General features: G+C 40.7%; 1 protein-coding gene across 1 annotated transcript; it reads right to left on the bottom strand.

The window, feature by feature from the left end:
- Nucleotides 1-29: 29 nt before the first annotated feature.
- LOC109430017 (protein phosphatase 1 regulatory subunit 21) lies at nucleotides 30-26,288 on the bottom strand. The gene is made up of 6 exons (XM_029874351.2): nucleotides 25,826-26,288; nucleotides 1,467-1,973; nucleotides 1,110-1,405; nucleotides 903-1,041; nucleotides 652-759; nucleotides 30-586 (listed from the first exon to the last, which is right to left on the bottom strand). Exons 1-6 carry the CDS (start codon nucleotides 25,877-25,879, stop codon nucleotides 497-499), a joined length of 1,194 nt encoding a protein of 397 aa, XP_029730211.1. The 5' UTR covers nucleotides 25,880-26,288; the 3' UTR covers nucleotides 30-496.
- Nucleotides 26,289-27,131: the final 843 nt, after the last annotated feature.

The raw sequence follows: 27,131 nt of genomic DNA, 5'->3' as shown, positions 1-27,131 counted from the left end.
TGATAGTTTCCAAAGCCTTGTCCCGGGTCTTTTTTTAGTAACACAATAATCTGCACAATTTATTTCTATTGTTCGTCATTCAATAATTTCATCCACAAATTTCTTGATATAGTAATTTGATCTTTGACATTCACACAGCATAGAAAAAGAAACACGGAGAAAAAAAATCGTTATAATACTCTATAATTAAACAGTTACGCGCGATTGGTTGCACTGGCGGCGCTAGTAGGAATGCTCTAATGCGTAGTTCGTTTCCAAATCAACAACTAGTTACCTATGCTTGGTATATTCATTCTTCCACTCGACTTTTTATTTCGCGCTTGAAGACTTTACGGGTTATAGCTAACCACTGTTTGATTAGATCAACTTAATCAATGGTATTCTCTGGTGTAGTAGCAGCTGTTATAGTAATTTTCGTACAAACGAGGGTCACCCACTACTTTTTTTTGGGGTGGCTGAGTGTTCGGGCTAGTTCGACGGGGAAGCTAGTCTAGTCTTATTTGCAGCTGGCCAGCTGCTCGCTTAGGCTTACCACCTGTTCGGTGAGGACGCTTATCTGTTCTTCGTAGTTTAGGCGGGTGCGGGCCTGAGAAATGAGGGTATGCAAGTGGATCAGAAAAGGAACATTGTGGTATAACGAATGGGACTTACGAGTTCATCTTCGATGATGTGGTATCGGTGTTCTTTGTCGCGAATGGTGTCTTCGCCTTCTTGTAATCGATTCTTCATAATATCCAGATGAGATTGCAGTCTTTGAGACTAAAAGTATAGAATTTATACAATGATGAGTCCAATGACCCACTTCAGTAATACCGAAGTTATCGTGTAAGATGTTCATCGAACACATGGACAGCGTTTCAACATACACTGACGTTTTGCTCTTCTTCCACCGCCATACTCACCTCTAGTAAATGCGATGCCAGTTTCGATTCCGCCCTGCACTTGTCATGAAATAGCTCTCCTATGCTCTTCGTGAAACAGTCAGTCAGCTTTTGCTCCCGTGATTGCTGCTCGCTCTGAATCTGATTGTCTTCCGAGTTCCTTTAGGACCAAAGATAAGTAGACAAGTGAAGTTGTTTTAACGATCAATCAGTCAAAATGTCACTTACTTTTCCACCAACTCCGGTGCATTGTCCACCGATGGCCCCCGCTGACTAGTGGTTTCGATTTTGAGCAGCTCGTACTGCGCCCGCCAGTGACTTAGTTCCTTCTCGAGAAATACTATTCTATCATCACAGTTGCCACCGTTGCCGCCGCCGCCACCGCCGGAACTCGTCTGGTTGTTGGTTCTGCCTTCCGTCGCTGCCGTCACCGCTGGATTCGATGTGCTACTAAAGTGATTACTAGTGCTATTGTAGTGATTCTCCATGTCGGCTGTCACACTCAGTCCGTCTTCGCTTCCGATCTGTCGAAAGAGAAATTTGAATTAAGTTCGTTAGACAGCCCTATCCCCTGTTTATACAAACCGTGCTAGCAGCCTCGGAAATCTTCGCTTCCAGTTCGGTGTTCCGCAGCGCCAGAGCTTCCAATTCCTTTCGGAGCTTCTGCTCGACGGCGGCTTGTTGCTGCAGTTCCCGGTTCAGGCCCTCCATCCGCACTTGGCACTGTTTGATTTCGGCATTGCGATCCTCCATCTGCATCATCAGCTGCGAGTTCTCCACGATCTTTTTCGCCAGATCTTCTCGTATCACTTGTGTGTCCGCCGTCGTCATCGGTGCTGCTATGGAATCGTTGATGCTTGACGAGTTCTTGGACTTGTGTCCCTTGGTGTTGGCTTTCCGGAGCTCTTCCAGGTCCAGCTGTAGGGATGCCACGGTCCGTTCTAGTTGCTTGTTCCGAAAGCCCAAGCTGTCCACCTCTTGGACCGATTTGCGTAGATTTGCTTCCCTTTCCTTGAGGGATTCTCGAAGGGCGGCGCTTTTGCTCTGTTCATCCAGAACGGCTCGCTTCAAGACGCTGGCCTGTGCTCGTAACTGTAAAGAGCATAGAATTGAATGAATCAAATACATTCAGATAATTACAGTAGGCGTGGCTTTGCTGCTAGTGTATACTAATACTTGTATGTATACACATCACAGTAAATATAAGTACCTATACCATGGATTACTGCACGAATTTATTCTGGCCTGCTTACTCTCACACGAAATTTGACGTTTGAGAGGTGTCGGCACCGCTCAAACGTCAAATTTTCTGTGAGAATAAGCAGGCCAGCATAAATTCGTGCAGTGGGCCATTGGCGTAATCAGCTTGTTTCTTTCTTATTCACTCTCCTAAACCAACACGAGGAAGAGATGAATGAAAGAGGAGGCAAGTGTATCACTACGTTTTCTAGATATCATTTGGAGTATAGTATCCTTCAATACTACATGCTTTCTATACTTGCCAGGATTTACAAATGTTCGTTTATGGTTTACTAGTTGTCCCAGCGAACTGTTATTTGAGATGTCCCACTTTTGCAGCGATGTCAAAAATTGCAGTCAATTGGTTCGAAATTGACTGATTTAAAGCGGAAAGTGCCCAAATAGGCTCCCTGGTAAAATGGTCTCGTACCCTAAACACGCATCCTGGAACAGATTTGTGGTCTGAAAACACGTCTAGCTTGTAGCAGATGATATAACAGAATGATCTTTATTACTAACCAAATAAAGTAATAGATTACTACGATTACCAATATTCTCCGCCTTATGGATAGTACGCAGATCGCATGAACTTTCTTGGGATATCTGGCTATCTCGATGTGTGTAAAATTCAGTCAAGGAATCGTTCAAGAAATGAACAAGCGTCGCTTTATTCCGGAACCTAGTACGTAGCTGAAACCTCCATACAGCTTCTTGTGTTGCAGCAGACAACGCCATGTACTCGGCTTCCATGGTAGACAGCGCCACAGTTGGCTGTTTCTTGCAACTCCATGATACCGATGCGCCTGCACATTGGAACACATATCCTGTTACCGATCGTCTGGTATCCTAGTCCATTGTCCCAATCTGCATCGCTGAATCCCTCGAAAAGACTGCCTGGTTTCTTCTGATACACCAGCTACGTATTGAGCGTTCCCTTGAGATAGCGCAAAGTACGCTTTGCTGCCATCCAACGGGGTTAACCAGGAATTTCCACTGAAAGTGCTCATGCTCATGGAGTTGACTGCATTAGCAATATCATCCAAATATACTATATTAACAATATAGGTCACTTCGTATTTTCACATACAACGACATGGAGACGCCGTTTACGAATGATTACAGCACCGCCTGCTGTCAGAAAAAGTCAATAATTGTATTTTGATCAATTTTTGTTTACCGTGCAAGGTGACATTTCTGAAAAAAGATGTTAGGGGTGTCAAAGTTTTTTGTTCCAAAATAATCGAATAATAAATAATCGATTTAAAATATACACAAACAAAATAATATTGCGCATTTCAGGCCAAACATTTCAATAGGTCCTATCTGCATTTGAGAGGCTCTCTTTGTTCACTTTCTCTTTCAATTATTACAATGCAATGACACACTTTTCAACTACTTTTGCAGTACAAATCAAAAGACGATCGTTCTGACCATTGCTCTATGCAAGGAGACAATCATAATTCAAATAAACAGCTGAGATATTAACGAAGGAGAGGGAAACCAAAGAGAGCCTCTCTTCTGCAGATTGGACCTTTAGACATGTTTGGCCTGATTTAGTTCACCACTGGACTGCGCACTCGGTCTTTATAAGTGCGAAAACGTTAAAAAAAGTGCGCGATTGCATCAAATCCAGTTTATGTCTTCAGCGCACTATTTGTTTGATTTATGCTAAATAAGTGCTCTGAACACACCGAGTTGATTTGTTGCAATCACGCACTTTAATTTACGTTTTCGCACTCATGATAACTCGTGCGATAGTCCAGTGGTGAACTAAATGCGCTATATTGCATTAGATGACATCTACGAATACATCTGTAGAAGAATTTGAATGCTCCCTCATTGTATTGTCTATCCGGTTGGAATCAAGACCGACATTCAATCAAAAATTGCCATTTTCTTGGTCCACAAGTGTCGCAACTGTTTCGCATCTAGTGCACTGTGTGGCTGACAACAACGGGAAGGATGCGCACTACTTTTGACATGATTAAAAAAACGTCGCGAGTTGGGTCGCGTCGCAACTTGATTGTGCGAAGTCCGGTTTGGTGGCGGCCCGACAATAACGTCACCGAAATCGTTTCACTACGAAATTTAAAATTTTCACCTTCAAAATTAACTTATATTTTGCCCTGGTGGTTGCTATTTTTCTTTGACAATGGCTTTAAATATAATCTTTCTTAATGTCCACGCTGACATACATACATCGGATTGAATAGCTTACAAAAATCCGGAAGATCACCAACCAAATGCACGTCAAATTGCACAAGCTAACGAACAGATGCACGAAATTTCAACGTTTGAGCGTTCCGTGCTTACAAAAAATGAGCTCCGGGACCAGACCTGAGAATAGAACCCGCAAATTTAATTTCGATTAATTTCGTTGTTCTTCCGAAGTGAACTGTGAGTTTATTCGAATACTGGTCTAATCGGTTTCCTTTGTTGTTGGATGTGTGAACATTGTGCTGGATTGAACATTAAACATTGAACATTAAATGTAAATTTTACACGATCATCGCGAAATCCTTGCAAAGCTCATTATTTTTAAATATACAGTCATGTGCTTCTGGGTGAACTTCAGTTAGTAAAAATATTCTAGCAAATTCGCCTGCTGCAGGAATGATAATCCTCCATAAATTAAGTCAGGCATTCCTTCAGATGTTCCTTCTGAATTCCTTCTGATTTTCCAACGAAGAAGGAACAGTTTTTTCTTTTCCTTTGCTAACCGGAAAAATCCGTTGTTGGGTTATCCGTTGCTAATCATCGTTAATCACATCTAACTACACCTGCGGCTCAGTTAGCAGCGGTTAGCGACGGTTAGGAACGGATATATGCGGATTTTCCGATTAGAAAAGGATATGTCATTCCCCTTGGTTTCCTTCTAGTTTTTTTCTGAGATTCACTCAGGAGCTCTTTTTGAAATACCTCCAGGAGTGCCTTCAGAGATTGATTTAATGTTTTTTTTTCTTAAATTTCTCCAGATGTTCCTTCGAGAAACCCCCAGGAGTTCCTACTGAAATTACTAAAGCAATTTCTTCTGATGTTCCTTCAAGAATTAATTCTAGGAATCCTCAAGAATTCTCTTCTAGTATTCGTCAAGAAGTTCCTTATAGGATTTCCTTATAGGAGTTTCTTGGTGTTTTTCTTGGATTCCTGCAGAAGCTCAACTCCTTCAGCAATTCCCTCAGGAGTTTTTTTTACGAATACCTCCCGGAGTTCCTTCTGTAATTCCTCCAAAATTTTCCAAGAACGACCAGGAGTTGTTTCAAGGATTTATCCAAGAGTTACTTCAAAAATTCCTCCTTTCTGGGAATTTCTACCGAGATTTCTACCAGTATTTCTCCAAAAGTTCCTCCTGGAATTCACTTCGTCCTTTAAGAATTTCCACCGAGTCTTCTGGGATTTTTCAAGGAATTCCTTTTGAAAATTCGGAGAAATTCCAAAGTGACTTTGTAAATCACCAACGCGATTTTATATGAAAAATTTAATTAATATTTTTCGAGGAATCTTTCCAGGATTCCTTCAGAAGTTCCCTCTTTGAAGTATCAGAAATCCTCCAGGAATTATTTTTGTGATTCCTTCCGAGATCTCTATAAATTTGGAATGTCTTCAGAAGTACTTTTCTCCGGAATTCCCAGAAGGAATAAGTGAATTACTAGTTTTGTAGTAATGAGTTGGTTTTTGTATGGTGAGATGCTAAACTCTCCGGTTCTGCATTGAAACGGTGCAAACTCATGGGTATTATGATTTTTAGCCTAGTTTGATGCTGCTTGAGCAAAACTTTGGGGAAATATGTTGTTGAAGTTGCATTAAATGAAAATACAACAACACAGTCTTTAATAAATAATAATAATAATAATAATACAACAACACAGTCACCCAAAGTTTTGCTCAAACAGCATCAAATCACACAAACAGTCATAAAATCCTTGCTTATTTGTTACCATTATTGCAGTTACCATTTTATTGCAGTTGGAGAATTTACTTTTTCATTATACAAATCATTATACTACAAATCTAGTACTTCACTGATTGCGTTTTATTCATGGAGATATGTAATCCCAGATAAAAAAAATTTGGAGGATGGAGGAGGAACGCTGGAACGCTTTCCCTGAGCAATCCCGAAAGGAGTTCCTAAAATAATTCAAGAATAATTTCTAGGAGGAATCCCCCAAAAGATTCAGGAGGAATCTTGGAGAAAAAAAATCCAGGGTGCAATTCTTAAAAGGATCCCACAAGGAGATTCTTGTGTAATTTCCGGAGAAAATACCGTTCATTACTCGCTAACGGAAAGTTCGATTTGGGTCGTCTGTGTTTTAGTCTGTTATGAACGTTTATCGGTTCAAATTTACTTCTCATCTGAAACTTCGCATGTCGTACGAGTCACAACTGGTGCTGCGACGATAATATACGCCAGAAATTGTTCAAGAAAAGAGAATAAAATTTGTTCTAATTTGAGTAGTTGAAAAAAGATCGATTAATGTTTAATCGATTATTTCACAAGAAATGGGCATCCCCACCATGCAATGACGTTCGACAGAATAAACGTCATTCGGATGGCACATGCATTTAGTGTGTAGTAGTACCTCTTCTGACGCTTGGTGGCGCCACATTCACAAAAAAGGTGTCGCCAAAAAATCGTAAGAGTGACCTATATTGTTAATATCGAGGGGCGATTCACTCATGTATTTTCGATGCAGCCCTGTGTATTGAAAATCGAATTGGTGTATTTTTGGTGCATTAATTTGTATTTTTTGTATTATTGCATTTTTCTGCACTTTTTTGAATAAAATGGAATTGATATGTATTTATGCAATAATTGAGCATTTTTCCACAGAGAACAGACATCCAGGCTAGAACAAATTTCATTCGGAAAGTTGTGTAAGGATTTGAATCTTTACTTGAGTAAGGTTGCAAACCAATACACGATGACAACAATAACGCCACCAAACACCATATTGCCACAGTCAGTGGTGAATTGAAACATTTCAAGTGGTGAATTAAGTTAGTATGGGAAATTAACCGATTGCAGCGCCACGCTATTGCCACTTGAGTTGCCGATTTCAAATGGCCGTTAAATTCCTTACACAGATTCGGAACAGGACTTGGATGTCTGTTCTCTGTGATTTTTCGAACAAATGTGTATTTTAAATCGATTTTCACATTTTGCATTTGGGGCTTGACATATCTCGGATACTTTTTCAAAACGACGTATAATACACGCAAATCCTATGTTGATACGTCGTTTTGAATAAGTATCCGAGATATGCTGCATTTTATCAAAATCTCAAACATTATTTATTGACAAAACTGACAACCATTCCTGACCGAAGATTCGAGAAAACAAAGAAGTAGGGAAAGTTTATTTTGAGCAGCGATTTTGAGATTCTGTTGTGATGAGCAATATTTTAGTGTGTACTAATGAGCCACCCTAACAGCAGAAGACAGAAGAAGAAAGCATTGAATTCCCAAACGCAGGTTGCGTTCAGTTCACCACTAACTCGTAGTCAATAAAGGACGTGTTAGATCGTACGTGCGTTGCTTTAATCTTCCGATCACGTTACGCGAGTTCCCGAAAGTCCCTCGGTCTTGGTCCGGTTCTTTGTGTCCGCCGGTTGGGAACTTGTCCGCTGCATTTCGTTGGGTACTCGGTCGGTTCGGTCCAACAGGTTATGACGCCCAGTTTTGTGACGGAAGTTTCGAGAAGCAGCTGATTTTCATTTCGTGGCCATTGTATTGTTGCCTGCCCAGTGCGCGGGGACGAGTGGCAGAAAGAAGTGAAAAGTGGACGTAAATCGCTCGAGCGGTGATGCTCTGAAGCTCGAACGGTGAAAAGCGAAAAAGTTGTGCTTTGTGAATTTTGCTCTGGGGGAAAGCGATCGGTTTCGACCGGCAAGCCGTTAGTTGAGGTTAATTGCAGGTTCGGAAGTTCGTGAGCGGCACGCGGTTTTCACGCGGTCGGCAGAGCAGAAAGCGTCCTGTGGATTTGTGACTGTAGTGGTGTTAGCATCAAGTGATTTCGATCCCGCCGTGGTGAGAGGGGTGAGAGTATTTTTCCCGTGGCTCTCAAATCGACGGTGTGCGACTGGAACAAAGGAAGTGTTGCTAGTTGTGCGGATTAATTTGCGAATAGCTGAAAAATGTCTGAGAAATATATCATGCCGCGTCTCGGCAACGACAATTATCAGACATGGAAATTGCGGATGACGATGATGCTGAAGCGTGAAGAGCTTTGGCATACTGTCGGCGATGCTCAGCCTCAGCCGGTGACAGCGGCTTGGACCAATCAAGACCAAAAGGCTCTGGCTACAATAGTGCTATTTGTGGACGACGGACAGTTAAGTTTAGTGAAGGATGCCGTTTGTGCTAAAGATGCGTGGGCATTGCTTAAGAAAGTGTGTAGCTTAGACATGAGTGATGGTGGCAATATGCAAGAACACTTGTTTGAGCTTGAGAATTTATTTGACAGACTATCGTGCGCGGGGTTGCCGTTGGATGAGCCGATGAAGATCGCCATGACCTTCCGCAGTCTTCCGGATTCCTACGGAAGCTTAGTGACGGCTCTCGAAAGCCGACCCGACGCGGACCAGACGATTGTGTTGGTCAAACAAAAGCTTCAGGATGAACATCAGCGTCGCGTTGAACGTGGGGGTGTAAGTGAGAAAGTGATGAAATCGCGAAGTGAGCCAAAGGAGCGGGTTTGCTATCATTGCCGCAAGCCGGGGCATTTCAAGCGGAATTGCCGGCTTTGGCAGCAGTGCGGTGATGATGAGCAGAAGAGCTCGAAGAAAAGTGACACAGTGTCGGTAGCAAGCGGCAGAAGAACTATTGGTATGTAGACAGTGGGTGCTCCAGCCACATGTGCAACAGCCGGAAGTTCTTCCGCGAGCTGAGTGAAGACATTAGTGTGAACGTGGTGCTGGCTGATGGATCGGTTACGGCCGCCGCCGGAATTGGTGAAGGGGTTATTTCGTGTGTGGATGGAAATGGCGAAGTGCGTGAAATCGTCATGAAGGAAGTACTATACATTCCGAGCTTGGACAGTAACTTACTCTCGGTGAGGAAGATCACCCAAAGAGGACTGAAAGTGCAATTTGTGAAAGCAAAATGTGAAATAGTGCGAGACGACGGAGAAGTGATTGCAGTAGCGAAGGCCAGCGACAATCTGTTCCAGCTGGTGGTACCGGAGAGTGCTAGGATCAGTGAGGGAATGCGACATAACGAGAATTGCCCTCACACCTGGCATCGTCGCTTCGGGCATCGGGACCCGAGAGTTCTGGACCGGATTCAAGCGGAAGGATTGGTCACCGGACTTGCGATGCACGACTGCGGAATAAAACAGGTATGTGAGGATTGTTTGAAGGGGAAATTGCCCAGGAATTCCTTCCCGAATATTTCAGAAAGCAGAGCCAAGCGAGTAGGTGATTTGGTCCACACGGACGTCTGTGGACCAGTGAAGGATGTTACTCCCGGGGGATATGCCTACTTCATGACGCTAATTGATGATTTTTCGAGGTATACCGTAGTATGTTTGTTGAGGAACAAGTCTGATGCGGCCGGGTGCATAAAGCAATACGTGGCACACGTGAAAAATCGATTTGGCAGAGCACCGTGTGTCATTCGCTCAGACGGTGGTGGAGAGTACGTGAACAATGAGCTGAAGTTGTTTTACGAACAAGAAGGGATTGAAGCTCAGTTCACGGCGGCGTACTCTCCCCAGCAAAATGGGATCGCAGAGCGAAAGAATCGCACATTACAAGAAATGGCGTCGTGTATGCTTCTTGATGCAGGATTGCCTAAGAAATATTGGGGCGAAGCAGTGATGACTGCTACTTACGTACAGAATCGATTGCCCTCCCGCTCAGTGGACACGACTCCGTACCAGAAGTGGTTTGGGGAAAAGCCTTCCGTGGAGCACATGAAAGTTTTTGGAAGTTTGGCCTACGTGCACATACCGAACGTCAGACGTACAAAGATGGATGCTAAATCTCAAAAACTAGTATTCATGGGATATTGTAGTGACCGGAAAGCTTACCGATTCGTCGATCCGGAAACTGATAAGCTAACAATAAGCCGCGATGCTCGATTTCTAGAATTACAGAACGGCTCCCTCGAACGCCCAGGATCAAAGGTCAGAAACACCGGTTTCGTGGAAGTCAGCTTGGAGAACGGAAGAACCAAGATTCAGGAGGAGCCAGCGATCATCGACCATCGAATTCAGGAGGAGCGTACGAATCAGGACGAACTTGAAGAAGATCTTTACTATGACACATCAGAAGATCCGCCAAATGTCGAAGAAGGTTCGAAGCGAAGCACCAGAGGAGCACTTCCGAAGCGTTTGAAGGACTATATAGTGGGAATAGCATTGGCGACCAATGATTGCGACCTAACAGCAAAGTGAAAGTGTATTTGACAATTGCAGGGAGAGAAGTAATGCTAATAGCAAAATCAATAGAAGTAGTAGAGAACAGGCCAGCTTTTCAGAGCCAAGTAAGATAAGGTAGAGTGAGGGAGAAAAAGAAAAGATTAACTTGTTGCTGATAAAATGTAGAGAAGAAGGTTTTGTAGCTGTTAAATGTTTTAAATATTGAGGAGGAGTGTTGTGATGAGCAATATTTTAGTGTGTACTAATGAGCCACCCTAACAGCAGAAGACAGAAGAAGAAAGCATTGAATTCCCAAACGCAGTGTGCGTTCAGTTCACCACTAACTCGTAGTCAATAAAGGACGTGTTAGATCGTACGTGCGTTGCTTTAATCTTCCGATCACGTTACGCGAGTTCCCGAAAGTCCCTCGGTCTTGGTCCGGTTCTTTGTGTCCGCCGGTTGGGAACTTGTCCGCTGCATTTCGTTGGGTACTCGGTAGGTTCGGTCCAACAGATTCCTCCGGTACTGAGGACTTACTAGAGAAGTTCTTTTTGGGATTCCTGCATTTTTTCTCAGATAACTCCTGGAACTTTTTCTGAAACTCCTCCAGGAGTTTCTCTTGTGATGCCCCTGTCAGCTCCTCCTGGAATGTCTTCGGTAGTTCCTTCGCGGATTCGTCCAAAAGTTGATTGTGCGATTCATACAGAAATACTTTCTGTATTCTCCACGTATTCTTTAAGGGATTCCTCCAAGAGTTCCTGCTCAGACATCTCCAGAAGCGCATTCTGGGACTCCTCCAGAATTACTCTCTTGAAATTCCTTCAAGAGATCCCTTCTGGGAACGAGTCTGGGATGTCTTATAGGATTTATGCGCAAATTTCTCTTGATTCTTTCCCGAGTTTTTTTTTCTAGCATAAACCGCAGAAGGATTTCATGGATTAATTCTACGAGGCATCTCTAAAACATTTTATGGAGGAACTTCCGGAAGGATCTCCTAGAGGAATTTGAAAAGGAATTCCTAAAGAATCTGAAACATGGAGTTCCCAGAGGAATCGAAGAAGGAATTCATGGAGAAATTTTAGAGGAAATTACTGAAAGAATTTCTGGGGATACACCTCACATAACTCTGATTGAGTGCCTTGCGAATTCTTGAAGCAACACCGTTGTAATTATCTTGAGGAATAGCCGAATAGGCACCGGAAAGAATTCCATCAGCAGTTTCAGTGGAGGATAACCTTGAATGCACAACTGGAAATCCCGGTGTGCCTATTTCAACGAATGTGAATGAAATGAAAATAAAAAAAAAATAATTACGTAAGGGATTCTTGGGGCAATCTTTGTAAAAAATCTTCTTGAAGGAATTACAAAGGGAATTACCACAAAAAATACTGTTAAAGGAATCTTTCGGAGAAATTTATTTAGTAGAAATTCCCTCCAAGAAGAAAGACATTCACACCAAAAGAAAAAGAATTGGAGAAATCTTCGGAGGAATTTCCCTAGGAATTAACCTGGAATTAATCCTCGATGGAATTTCACAGGGAATAATATGCGTTGGATTTGCTTTGGAGCAATCTCGGGAGAAAACTATCATTATCCTTTGCTTTGGATAAAATATCCGAATACTCTCTGCACGCATTCCTCTTCCTTCCTTCCTTCCATCATTCTCCGGAGTGATTCCTGTCGTATGTAATCCGGGAAACTAGCAAACTCTACCTCCAGCATCACGATCGGCAATCTTCGCATAAGCTCAACACAATTGCTTTTTTTTGCTACTTTTATTCTACCAAGATTTAATCTTGAAATTATCAAAACTGAAATTTGCAAAACTGCAAACCCCGTGACAAAACCTTCCCGGTGGAGTTTGTTGAAGGATTGTGCTCAGGAATGTTCCGGAAGTTTGGATCCTTCCCCGCTTCAGGAATCGTCAGGCGTCCAGTCCCGGTGTTTGAAAACATCAACATCTGCTGAATTTTCCATGTCATTTCACAATAACAACGTATTTTTCCCGAATTCGTGTATTGAACAATGCTTTCTACCGTATTTGTGCATTTTAATCGAATTTGAACTATTACTGTATTTTCCGTGCACTGAAGCATTTTTGCATTTTTATTTTGAATTGGTGTATTTTTTCGAATGTGGCGTATTTTTATTTCATTTTTGAATTTGTCGTGTATTGATGCATTTTTGTGTATTTTTTTCATTCGTGTATTTTCAAATCAGTAACGCAGTACAGTGAATCGCCCCTCGGTTAATATAGTATATTTGGTACATCCTTCATCTTGTCTTCCTCTTCGGTAGTTCGCAGACCCATAACTTTTGGTAGCTTCTGTGCTGGATCGCAGGGACTCGGACTCGCATTACAGTTAGTCATCCGAAATCACTGCAGCAGATCTTCAATATACCGCTGCTGATCCAACATCATGGAATTGTTCTCCTGTGTGATGCTCATTCCTAATACTTGCACTAGGTCTTTCATCCGAAACTATCTCATCAAACGATCTTTCACGTGGCTGACCCATTCTGTTGACATAGTAGGCAATCGCCCCTGCCCCGAGGGGTTAGTTACCCTTGACAACCATAGTTGTTATATTTTCCTAACAGTCAGTTGTTAACTAGACTCCGACCAGTGTGGTCGTTAATAAAGTGCTACGAAACTATCCATGTCCGTTTCATTCCGAAGCTCCCACTTCAAGAGGTTATGGGCACCAGCGCGAAGAACCTGCAACATCCGGTTGCTACGTGGAAGCGGTGCAGTGGAGTGACCATATGCGGAATGCGGATATTCTCGGATGCAAGAGGTTTGTCGGAGATGCTCACCGGTGTGGTCTCGGAAGAAGCAACCGACAAGAGCAAGTTTGACGAATGGAATCTCCAAGCGGCTGGCGTATCAGAGGTGATCACCGGTGTGGCACCGGAAGCATCAACTGGACGAGTCGTGTTGGTGAAGGACCGAAAGTAATCTCCAAGCGGCAGACAGAAGTGATCACCGGTGTGGCACCGAAAGCATCAACTGGACGTGTCATGATGGAGAAAGATCGGAAGTTACCTCGGCTGTTTCACGAAGCGTAGGGCGTTGCGGAAGTTCTTACCGGAGGGGCTCTGGTAGCAGAAGCCGATAAAGCCAAGTTCGAGCCAGAGGGGGAAGCAAGACTCACGAGGGCAAGGTAAATCGCGAGTTGATCGTCGGAGGTTTTGCGGATCCAGTGGGACTGGAAGCACAACGGAAGTGCCTGGATGAGTGGACCAACAAACCTCAGGAATCCAACAACCAATCTCATGACGAGGGGTGCCGAAGGGAAGTTCTCGCTGTTCGCGGAGGTCGCCGGTTGGTCGATTGAGAGGGGGTGTTGACATACACTCAGCCAAATAACCTTAAGATTTCCATAAGGCCCAACTTATGAAACGGCCTTTAAATAGTTCATAATGATTCGGATGAATTTCATAAGGTCACGCTATGACGTAAAATCGTCTCACAGCTTGGCTTTTATTTATGTTTAGCAACATGGTATTCTCAAGCGTCGGTAGCCGTGTGGATAAAACACGGGCTCGGTGATCCCGACGTTCATGGATCGAATCCAGTCTGCATCATTTTAAGATTTTTTTGTTCTTTTCATAAGTCTATCTTATGAAATTTGTCATAGCAAGCACGATCAATTTTCATAAGGTATTCTTATGGCATCCATAAGAATTAGTTATAGCAAATTTTCATAAGGTATTTCGATGAATTTCGCTAGTTTTTTTCGCTGAGTGTAGTAGGCAATCGCCCCTGCCCCGAGGGGTTAGTTACCCTTGACAACCATAGTTGTCATATTTTCTTAACAGTCAGTTGTTAACTAGACTCCGACCAGTGTGGTCGTTAATAAAGTGCTACGAAACTATTCATGTCCGTTTCATTCCGAAGCTCCCACTTCAAGACATTCTTTAATGTTTGAAAATAGCAGGAAGTCGTCGACATACACTGCACTCACATAAACAGGGTGAGAAAAGGTTTTCAGGAAAAGTACTACACGACAAATTAAAATTTTGGGACTTGCCAGGGATTCGGCGCTTCCTCTCGGCGCCCGACCACGCTGCGGAGGAAGCGCAGGCGTTGTAGGCGTCATCGTCACAATCGTATCGTTCGCACTGTCGTAATCTGTCTCCGCTTCAGTTTCTTCATCGGTACTGGCAGGTCTTCTGCCTGGATTGCTTCATTCGTGTCGACGGTTCATTCATGTCGTGGCCCAAAATCTTCCGGTTTACGCTCATGGTCGGGCCCCGTCTGGCTGGTTTCCAGGGAACCTCCTTCTCACTCAAAAACACTTCGCTGTTTCCAAAGAAAACGCCTGCTTCAGATTTTCGATCCCACTTCTTACGTTGCACTTTCGGAATGTAGCACATCACCTTCGAACCGAACACTCGCAACTACGAAAAGTTTGGTTTCCTACCAGTGAATCGTTCCTCGGTAGTTACATCCAGGCCTTTAGTAGGAGATCTGTTGATCAGGAACACGGTCGTGGCTACGGATTCTGCCCAAATCGCTTTGCCAGGTCGACATCAAACAACAATGAGCTTTTTCTACCACCGTACGGTTCATCTTCTCCGCAAGGCCATTTTGCTCCGGATTGTACGAAACCTGCTTCTCATGATGGATTCCCGATTCTCGCAGAAACTTCTCCATTTCTTGATTCACCTACTCAAAGACGTTATCCGAACGCAATCGTTTGATCCGTCTTCCGCCTGTGTTTCAGCTAACGCCTTGAAGTTCTTGAAGCAATCCAGAACTAGTTGTTTTGATTTCAGAAAGTACACGAAAGTATTCCGACTGGCATCATCGATGAAGGTTAAAAAAATACTTGCTTCCACCGATGGACACATTTTCCATTGGGCCACACAAATCGTTGTGGATCAATTCAAGGACATCGCTTGATTTGTTTCATCGCTTTTTGAATGGTTGACGACTATGATTTCCTTGAAGATACGTTGCACACGTTGAAATGGTGGAGCCCACAAAATCGATGCCTTCTGCTATGGATCCGCTTCAAACTATGGCTGTTCAAGTGACCCATTCTTCAAATCCATAGCATCATGTCGTCATTCGCTTTGGATGTACCGTGGCCGCGCCTAATTTCAATCAGCTCCTAATTCCGTTCACACGAATCAAAACACTGAGTATTTGCCGAAATTGTCGCAAATCTTTAGCAAATTGATTTTTGTAATTTTCAATAAGTATGTCCACGCCAGAATATAATCAAAAAGTTAAAGGGTTTCTTGTGTATTAATGTGAAAATACATTAAATGCCATTAATTATTCAATCGGCCGCCATTCTACTTTTTTCTTTTGCGGACCTGTGAATTGCATCAATTTATACATTTAATGTATTTTCATTGAAATATTAACAAAATCAATCAAAATAGCACCAAAGCAGAACAATAAAGGACATGTTTTTATAAATTTAACATCAAATCAACTTTTCGAAGAAGACTCCTGATGCTAGAAATGAAAAAGGCACATGACCGGAATTAGGATACTACAGGTTGTACTTGCTCCTAATTCCAATCACCATATAAATCCAAAGGAAACTATGAAAAAATCTGCATTACAATCGATACAACCAACTCCAGCATCAGTCAAGGCTCCCAGACGATTGATGTTTGGTTCATATCATTTATTGGTAACCCCAGCTAGCAAGCATAAATTGTGGTGTCGTAGGTTTAAAATTTATAGATGACTTCAAACCCGACATAAACCTATCATTGACCTGTTTTTATTTTGGTCTCCAAACCCAACATAGACCCAACAGTTATGCAATGTGGGCCCAACATTGGTCCAACATTCGATAAAATTTGACCCGACTTTGACGCGACATTCGACACTGTTTCAGTCTGGTGGAATTTTGTAGTTTTCCCAGAAAGCTCTCAAAAACGCAACAACATTAAAACAATCCAATGTTATTACTTCAAATTATTATAGAACTAACATGTTTTGATAAGTAAATAAATGTATTTCGACATATAAAATATAAATATAGCTATAACAACCTATGATAATGTGATTATTTTGTCAACTTGATAATTACTTGGAGTGACCGGAATTAGGAACACAAGTGAACGGAATTAGGATCATACTGATTGGAATAAGGAACAACAACTTGTTCTAAATATCGGCCATTTTCAAAAAAAGTGGAGTGCTTGCAACCTTGATTATATTTTTCTAGAAGTATAGAGACATAATGGAACAGCGTTGCACAATTACAGTCACTAAATGCAGAACATGTATTTTCTACAGCTATTAGACTTAGTTCATCGCCTTAAGTGAACGGAATTAGGCACAGTCACGGTACAGGATCTTTGCTCGCCGTACAAGACTACAACTTGCATAGTGTCACACACACTCTCTCTCTTCCTGATGCCAGCCTAATATGCAGCCAAGGCCGGAAGTCTTTCGCGTTCGTATTCCTAGATCTGTTACCGCGCAACCTACGATTCTTGCAACGTCGCCATATAGGTGCACTGCTCATAGTAATGCTGTCGCCACCTCTCCATCATTCCATGCTCGCTCGTGAGCAGATTGCCGAGTCAGCTTGTGGCACAAAACCTCTGCCCGAGCGGTTCAGCTTCTCGTAGAGCTTCCGTGTATCTTTAGCATGGTACAGCTGTTCCATCGCTCTGCGATCTCGTTCTTCCTCCGGAAGTCTGACTGTTCCGTGCCTGTCTATAACGCGCCCGATTCGTCATCGTACAGTGTTTCTCGTCCATGCTGTATTCTTCTCGTTTTTTAGCTGCTCGTATTCGCCGTCGTACTAGTTGCTTTTGCGTTTCCGATTGGTTCAGGAACTTTCTCGTAATGGAAATTTACTCGATAATCTTGTGCCTGCCACACGATATAGGAACAAATGCAAAATGAACATTGGCAGAGGAAGCTCTCAGTTAATAACTGTAGAATAGGGTGTCCCAAAATAGAAAAAGTGTCAAAAAGTTAACTTGCTCACCCTTAGAATGATAGATTAGGGTCCTAGCAACAATAGTTCCATACATGAAAACTCAATCAAAAAATATTTAGAGGTTGCACGCATCGATTTTATGAAAAATAGACGATTTTAGGCCTTTTTTCCAAAAAAATGCTAATATGAGTTGAAAAATGAACGAAATAAAAGTCATCAATCAATGTAAATCATAGTTCTGGATCCCGCAAACAAAGTTTGGAGGGAGTTTAGGTCATCAAAGCTGATTTTATATATTTCGCAAAGGTTAAAATATCAAAAAATCGCGATTTTTTTCACCAAATTTTTCAAAAAGGCTCAACTTATAAGGATTTTGAAATTTTTCCTGCGATTCGCAATTCCCTTATTTTATAGCAAATTTTGTGTAGATTATTTCGGCTGAAGACAGTTTTGAGCTATCTCCTTCATGAGCTGAGATATCGGCATAATAATGACAACACAATCAATGAAAAAAAGCGGGTTTTCTTATGTTATTTGTTATTGTTAATTAGTTTCTTTGATTACCATGCAAAAAAAGCAAATAACAAGTGTTTGACATGTTATGTTACGTAAGTACACATTTTTAAGGATTCTCAGAAATAATTGGGTTACTTTGATTGTGGCTCAGAGTGCCAAAAGGTTTTTAAGTCACAATCAAGGCTATCAATCTCGGATAAATCTCGAGATTCTGGCTAGTTCTTCTACTCGTTCGAGAAGCTATTCCAGAATTGAGATTATCTAATCTTGTAGCGTTCGGATAATGTGACGCGTGAGTTCGAATAGTGAAATGACTCTTACCAAGTTTCAAGTGCAAAATGCTACCTTTATTTTCTGAACAAGGGTTTTTATACAAAAATATCTTAATTCTAAGTTTACCTAAAAAATACCTGCGAGACCTTTTTCGTTCACATGCCTCGCACATGTTTCGCGTGTCCGCCTGCTTTGCCGCCAGCTTCAGGTAATCAGTTGTTATCTACTTTGTTAACGGCCGCGCCGTCGTCGCCGGTCAGACACAGTCACGTGTTATCACTGTTATCCTTTTTGTCTTGCAAATTACCTGAGGAGGTGTCTCGTGATCGGGATGATTGAAAAAGGGATGTTACTAATGAGAGAGGCGGTACAGGCTGATCCTTGTTTCCTACTTCTAATTTGAAGGGTCTGTTTTATTGCCGGTTTATTTTCCTTTTGTTTTTGTACTGCTAATTGATCGTATTGTATTTTTATGATAGCGTCGGCGACATTCCCGCCCTCGTAAAACTACCCTATAGTTTTACCAAAAAATGTCTATAATTCTGATTCATCTTCTGTTATATGGACTCTTTTATTATGATTATTTCTACGATTAATCGGCAAATGGGAAACAGATTGTTTCGCTCGGAAACATTTGAAATATATTACTACACCTAGTATAAAAATCAAAATGATTATTGCTCCAATCCATGAGTAAGGATGATAGTAGTTAAAATTTGGATTTTCATCGAATAATTCATTTATATCATCAACTTCATCATAACTACCGTCTAGTTTCTCCTTTTGCATGTTAGAAACAGTATGAATATATGCATTTACTTTAATTGTCGCTCTGGGTTGAAAAAATGTCATGGTTTTTTAGATTCGTTTTTCATGTTAGCATAGATAGTTCTGAAATTTGATTTAATTTTACAATCTGAATCCATATTTACAATAGCAGCTTCGTATGGTGGAGAAATAACTGTTTTATCACAATGAATAACAATTTCCTTTGGATTATTTGTATAATATAATACTGTGTTGATCTTCGCCAATTTGATTAGTTTTGCATATTTAATTGGTAACCTGATTGTGGTACATTTTTCTTCACTTTTTACTTGTTGTAATGCTGCAGCTATGCAATCAGGCTTTTGCATTATTTCAGGTTGGCTTATAATAAAATGAGTTTCATTGATTTTTGTTAGATCTGCTGTTGGATAAAAATATTCTCCTTGAGAATTCAAAGCGATACGTTGATCTGATACCATAATTTTTGAGTTATTAGCAACATTTGGAATTGATATGACATGAAATAGTTCAAACTGTTCTTTACTAATAAGAACTGTATGCATTTTAATAACAATGGTATCCTGTACAATCTTTGTTTCATATTTTATGGCTAAAGAATGGTCTAACAATCTATATCCAATCGGTAATGAGTTTGAAATATTTAGTTTTATACTTTCCAATTCATTAATTGTTAAAGGAAATGTTTTTAGCTTTCGATATTTATAAATGATCTCTTCAATCATTTCTTTAGCTAACATTGATGTTTCCATCAACCTGCCATGTAAAAGTTCAAAGTCGTAAAAAGAATTGCCGTGGTCTAAAGAATGAATTCCTTCATATAACCTACTAATTTTGTCCTGTAGTTGTTTATGCATCAGCTGTGTTTTTTCGTAGACCTTTTGTACCGTGTCAGATACATGATGAATCTTGCTGTCTTCCTCGATCCTCATGGCTTCTACTGCTTCATCAATGTCGTCTCCGCCGAAGAATATATCTTTTAGGAATCCAAATATTCCTTTACTTCGACGTCGTCGGGTTGTTTGTTGAATCTCCTGGATTGCTTCGTCGCATTGATGGCCGATAGATACTGTCAGCTGATGAATGGTATCGTCCCTTGTCTGCTTTTCCATTTCGGCTAATGCAGTTGTTAAATTTCGATGGATACAATTAATCAAGTCGACATCCTGAGTTGGTGAAATTCCGGTATCTATGTTGGTATTCCAGGAACCTCGTTTTATAAGGCACGTGCCTTCGTGATCGAAAATTAATCCATCTTCCTCAATTGGTTTTATACTGATGGCGTTTGAGAGAGATAACAAAGCTGTTGTAGCCAGGATAACTTGTCCCAGTGATCCAGATGCATTTGTCTTAACCTTTTTCTTTTGTAAAGGCTTCACAGTTCTTCGTTTTCCCCAATTTGAAAACTTTCTGTTAACACTATGTGAATGTTCAGGATAGCTCTCTGATACATGCATAGCTTCCTCCTTTATAGTGGTTGACTCATTTAATTTGCTGTCCATGATCCTCTCCTTCGATGTGAGGGTCGATGCGAGATCCAGCATATTGACCACCGTGGAGAGTGTATCCGTTGTAGAAATATTAGTGGGAGTAGCGGTGGAATTGTACTCTAATTCGGAATTTGAAGAAATGTTGTTAAACTTGCAAATAGTGTTTGCATCATCGGTCGTGTTGAGAGCAGAAGATGCTGTACATGAGTATAACTCAGATGATTCTGTTATTTTGACAGTAAGGCTTATGTCGTTTCTCTTATTGGTTCCCTGTTGCTTGACAGGCTTTGTTGGAGGTTTCGAAAGTTCCGAGGTAGAAGCAATGGTAGTCTCCTTGACAATCGATTGATCACCCACCGTGATCGCACTGTTATTTTCATCAGCCTGATGATTGTCCGAATAGGAGATTTGGCTGACGTTCTCCGAACTGACTTCAAACTGCTTCTGGATGGGAGTGGAATTGTAAAAAATGTTGGAGCAGACAGCCACATTCGGGGTGCTGCTATCGTTGGAAATGAGATCAGCTTCCATGAGTTTATAATCCTTCTCTGGTTCGGAAACATCAGCATCAGCAGCAATTTCCGGTGCTGCGTTAATTTCCTGCGCAACACTTGACTTGGTTGGGGGCTTCTGGTTCAAACTGGTAAGAATCTCAACTTCGCTTGGCTTCTCAGCGGGTTGGAATTCAGTTTCCTTTATTGGTTCATCAGGAAAAGATATTGGATCTTCTTTTTCATCTTCGAATTTTCGATCATCTGTCGAAAAGTTTGACTTCATCTGTGCATCTATCTCTTCCTCGTGATGAATCATTGTGTATTGATCTTGGTTTGAATCAGATATATTTCCAAAAACAAACCACCCTAATTTTGATTTAGCGGCTACAGGTTCGCTCCATTTTCCCATTCGCCGTTCTAGCGGAACTAACAAATGGCTATGTTTTATTCCAATCAGAATCATGGGTTTTGCATTTTCATAGCTAGATATTGGTAAGTTTTCCAAGTGAGTATATTTTTGTTTTAGGTCTTCGTATGCTACCGTTTGCTTTGGTAGATGTAGATTTTTCATAGTCCGTACACCTGTCAATGTGTAACATTTTTTGGATGGTCCCCTGATGGATATTTCAACATTCATGCTGTTTTCTTCATCCTTCCTGATGTCCTGTGTCCATGTTAGTTGTAGTGGATCATTTTTTCCTTGAAGCTTCAACTTACTGACGATACTTTGATCGACCAGTGTAACGGATGATCCAGCATCAAGAAAAGCATATGTGTTAACTGATTTGGATCCGCTGTATAATGTCACAGGAATCACCTGATAGAGTACTTTACTCCGATTAATCTGATGGTGACTAACCAAGTGATCGTTCTGATCTTGATTTGGATCTGGTGGCGTTTTAATTCCTTGTTGCTTGTCATGAAGCCATGAATGATGATTTTTGTTGCATTTGTTTATTCCACAAATCCGTGCACGGTTGCAAGTTTTAAGGAAATGAGATGGACTGAGGCATCCTATGCATAACTTCTTGATTTCTACAACTTCATTGCGTTCCTCTGCACTCATGTCTCGGAACATTTGGCAATCAGTAATACGGTGATTACCAGAACAATTTCCACATTTAAAGCTATTCCGTTGATTGTTGTTGTGTTGGTGTACGTGAACATTTGTTTTCTTTTCATCCTTATGAATTGAAGACGGTTGCATTATCCGCATGGTTTTTGCATGCGGTTCCAGAAATTGATTCAAGTCCTTCAACGTTGCGACAGCTCCTGCCACTTGTCTTTCTTCTGTCCACTTAACTTGAAGAGAATATGGCAGTTTTCGAACCGTTTCATCGATAAGCCTTGGATCTCGTAGATAATCTTGATAGTTGATCAGCTCCAAATTGCTGACAAGATTGTCTAAGGCTTCAGATATTTCGATTACGGCTGTTTTGGTCTCCTTACGAATCTTTGCCAGCTCTGACACAAGTTCGTTATAAATGGTTTCTGGACGGCCATAGTTCAGTTTTAATCTGGCCATGATATTCGCGACATTGCCGGGGTCCATCATTAGCTGATTAACGCTTTTTGCAGCTGCTCCTACTAGAGACTGCTGCAAACGATTCAGATTCTCCATGGCGGTGAATCTTCCCTCTAGCGTTGTGTCGTTGAAAACTTTTTCAAATTTCGGCCACTCCTTTGCCGATCCATCGAATTTTGGAAGGTTGATTAGAGCCTGCCTCTTGAGATAGACAGTCCAATCATTGGCATTATCATTTGGTTCGACCTTAATGCGTTGGAACGCATTAGTTATTGCATTAGTCATTTCATGTAATAACTGTTGGTTCGAACTCGTTGATGGTGAGGCATTCTGCTTTTCAGCTGCCGCACCTTGCTTTTGCCATTTTTCCTGGTTGGTCATGCACTTGACACAGATCCAGGTTTCCTCAGCAGTAGGCATGCGAGTTAATTTGGCGCATCTGATATGGTACCAGCGATCGCATTCATCGCAAGCAACCATATTGTCTTTGCTATTCTTGTCGGTGCATAACCGACAATCCCCATTTGGGTTGTTGATAAGCTTAGACATTGCCTTTTCAGTTTTAAATTTACGAATCCTCAGCAATAATTTGGGCGCTTCTAGCGAAATGTTGATGAAACTTTGCAAATTTTTCCGTTGCTCCTCTATGCTTTTTCAAAATTTTGTTATGCTACTAATCGATTTAGTAGGCTTACAAATACAATTTCACCAAATGGATGTGAAAATTGTGCAATCAATATGCTACTTATAATTTAAGTAGGCTTACAAATACAATTTCACGAAGTGGTTGTGAAAATTGCGCAGACAATATGCTACTTATTATTTAAGTAGGCTTACAAAGAAATTTTGCAAATTGAAATTGGTATCAGAGTAGAGTCGTCCTCTCTGGAGCCACCAAAATGTGGCTCAGAGTGCCAAAAGGTTTTTAAGTCACAATCAAGGCTATCAATCTCGGATAAATCTCGAGATTCTGGCTAGTTCTTCTACTCGTTCGAGAAGCTATTCCAGAGTTGAGATTATCTAATCTTGTAGCGTTCGGATAATGTGACGCGTGAGTTCGAATAGTGAAATGACTCTTACCAAGTTTCAAGTGCAAAATGCTACCTTTATTTTCTGAACAAGGGTTTTTATACAAAAATATCTTAATTCTAAGTTTACCTAAAAAATACCTGCGAGACCTTTTTCGTTCACATGCCTCGCACATGTTTCGCGTGTCCGCCTGCTTTGCCGCCAGCTTCAGGTAATCAGTTGTTATCTACTTTGTTAACGGCCGCGCCGTCGTCGCCGGTCAGACACAGTCACGTGTTATCACTGTTATCCTTTTTGTCTTGCAAATTACCTGAGGAGGTGTCTCGTGATCGGGATGATTGAAAAAGGGATGTTACTAATGAGAGAGGCGGTACAGGCTGATCCTTGTTTCCTACTTCTAATTTGAAGGGTCTGTTTTATTGCCGGTTTATTTTCCTTTTGTTTTTGTACTGCTAATTGATCGTATTGTATTTTTATGATAGCGTCGGCGACATTGATAATTTTACATAGATTGTGCTTACCGGTTCAAAGAAAGACTCAAAAAGTGACACGCTGCGAAATATTAATAAATAAGTGATCGCAAGTCAGACAATCAAAATCCATGTGTGAAGTTCTATGATATATTTTGAGTGATGTGTAGATCGCTCAACAATATTTACCTTTTTAAATAGATTTTGGTGCTCTTGTTAAGCAAATATATAGGTTCTTTATAGTTATCCCAGAACTACTGCTCTTACATTGAAAACAACTAAAATGAAAATAAAATAGCTAATAAAAACTGTAAGAAAAAAAATAAAGTTTTATAGTTCTAGCCAATCGACATAAAAATTTAAGCGTGTGCATGGAAATTCAGGTATTTTTACGAATATTAGAATATTTATTCTTCTTTTTATTCACGAATTTTAACTAAAGCTAAATCTTAACACAATATTGATATCTATTATATAATTAGATTTTAAATGCAAACTATTAGTGCACATATTTGCAGCTATGGTTGGATTTCAGAAAGCATCAGGATGTTTAGATACCACCATTATTTAAAGAAAAAATAAATATAAATAAGTGACTGGCCTAATATGTTACAAGAGGTGTTAAGCTAAGAGATGTCAATGTTAAAATCTTTCTGCTGCACAGCTTACTTATTAGAACATAATTTTCAACCAAAATTACAAGTTTTGAATCGGTGACTTGCTACTGTTATCTGTTCAACAGATGAAATCTAGGAAGAAAACTCTTTTCGTAATCACAAACCGGGTGTGAAAAGTTACGTTCAGCATATGTAAATATAAAACGATGATTAACTCTTCAAACCTTTACATATTGTTACTGTCATGCAGTATGAATCAGTAATGATCAAAGCAACCCAATTATTCTTGAAATTCATCAAAAATGTACACTTGTATGTACTATTGTGTCAAACATTTGTCGTGTGTTGTTTAAATTGCATGGTAGTCATGGAAACTAGTGAACAAAATCGATTAACGTAAGAAAATCGATTTTTTCATTGATTGTGTTATCATTATTATACCGATATCTCAGCTCATGAAGGAGATAGCTCAAAACTGTTTTCGGCCAAAATAATCTACACAAAATTTGCTATAAAATAAGGGAATTGCGAATCGCAGGAAAATTTTCAAAATCCTTATAATTTGAGCATTTTTGAAAAAATTGGGTAAAAAAATCGCGATTTTTTGATATTTTAACCTTTGCCAAATATATAAAATCAGCTTTGATGACCTAAACTCCCTCCAAACTTTGTTTGCGGGACCCAGAACTATGATTTACATTGATTGATGACTTTTATTTCTTTCATTTTTCAACTCATATTAGCATTTTTTCGGTAAGAATATCAAAAATCGTCCATTTTTCATAAAATCGATGCGTGCAACCTCTAAATACTTTTTGATTGAGTTTTCATGTATGGAACTATTGTTGCTAAGACCCTAATCTATCATTTTAAGGGTGAGCAAGTTAACTTTTTGACGCTTTTTCTATTTTGGGACACACTACTGTAGAAGTGCTCATAGAACACTAAAACAAAAAGCAGGCTATATTCTAGTTGGAACGTTATGCCAAAAAGAGAGAGGGTTCCAATGATTACTGTTTCTTGTAAAGCTTGTTTTAGCTTTAATCCAACCACAAACTCAAAACAACTGATAAGCCGAACGAAACGCCCTTTCCTCTGTCGACGACTCTCGCTCTGATATCAGTGCGAATGTGCATAATGATACGATACGTTATTGACTTTCTTGCGCTGCTGCAAGCAGGCAGGACGTGTAAACAAAGCAAAACTTACCCCCCTTCCCTTACCTTTGAGTACTCGGCAGCCAGTTTCTGGTACTTGGTGGAATTTTCCGGTTCCATCTCCGTCGACTGCTTCTTCAAAAAGCCTGTAAAATTTTCACCCGCGGTGGATGTCTGGTGACCTCACTTCTCCAATTTTCCGAATACCAAAATTGCACAGAAATGTCCGATTACGACGACTTCCGCCCGTCGTCGTCACACTGGCGATGGTGCTGATTGGGGCCGATGTTTCGCATATTGGATTACCAGGCGAAGAAATTTCACCGCTGCGCTAGGAGTTCCTGGCTTTACCCACGCTCTGAACGATCCTTAGAAATGTGCTGATTTCGTCCGATTCATGCACAGTTTTGTGAGCTATGAAATTATATTTTTGCACTGAAATTTCACCGTTTTTCCGCAAGAAACGATATTTTTCTCGACCGTGGAAAATGACAACACTTTTTTCTGGCTAAAATCCGAGCCGAGCAATGCGAGCTGTCAAAAAAGTGCATTCCTTCGGGATGCATTCTGCTCGAATTGAGTTTTGATGTGCAAGGTGACGTGAAAAGCGGATAATCATTTTCTTTCGAACAGTTAATCGTTTTTGCGGCGATGCCCACCGCTTCTTGCTCATTCACTAAAGCAAAACGAAAATTCTAGGCGCAGTTGCATTGGTGCGCGTAATAAAAACCAAAATCAAAATCAAAAAGTTAATGCTGCTTTATTAATCCCAAGATTATAGGATACTGCAAGATGACGTCACGAAGCCGTGCACTGACAGTTCAGCGAGCTTGTTTGCATGGACTTAGTCTCTGTCGGAGATCCGGAAAAACTGTTTTTCGATACAATTGGGTTTTTAAATTTAGAAAAATGTATTGTTTTTTCAATTTCATACGAAAGAGCATCTTTTTCTGAGCCACTATGATTTTTTTCAGATTTTTAGAATTTCATTTTGATGTCTAAAATCAAATTCAAAGAAATTGAAATCACCTTTTGACAGCTGGGCAACTGCTTGACAGCTCTGCCCAGTACAAAAATCGACGAGGGGTGATCCGACAAATCGCTTCCATACAAAGTTTAAATTGATTTTTAAATAGGTTCCCGCCCGCATAGAAAAATACAGTTTGTCTTGGATTCCAAACAGTAAAATTCTTCTTACTGTTAATGTTGACTTATCACAGACTGTTGCTTTCATGTTGAACAATAAAAAACCTGACGCTTTGTATTATTAAAAATAGTTTAAGCAATTCATACCAAACTGTTACAATATATTGTACAGTTCAATCAACGTTAAATTATATGGATATAAAAACCCGTCATGTATTGTTGAAAA

Source organism: Aedes albopictus, chromosome 1, assembly GCF_035046485.1.
Source record: "Aedes albopictus strain Foshan chromosome 1, AalbF5, whole genome shotgun sequence".
Classification (NCBI taxonomy): Eukaryota; Metazoa; Arthropoda; class Insecta; order Diptera; family Culicidae; genus Aedes; species Aedes albopictus.
This window is presented reverse-complemented; position numbering and strand designations above follow the sequence as displayed.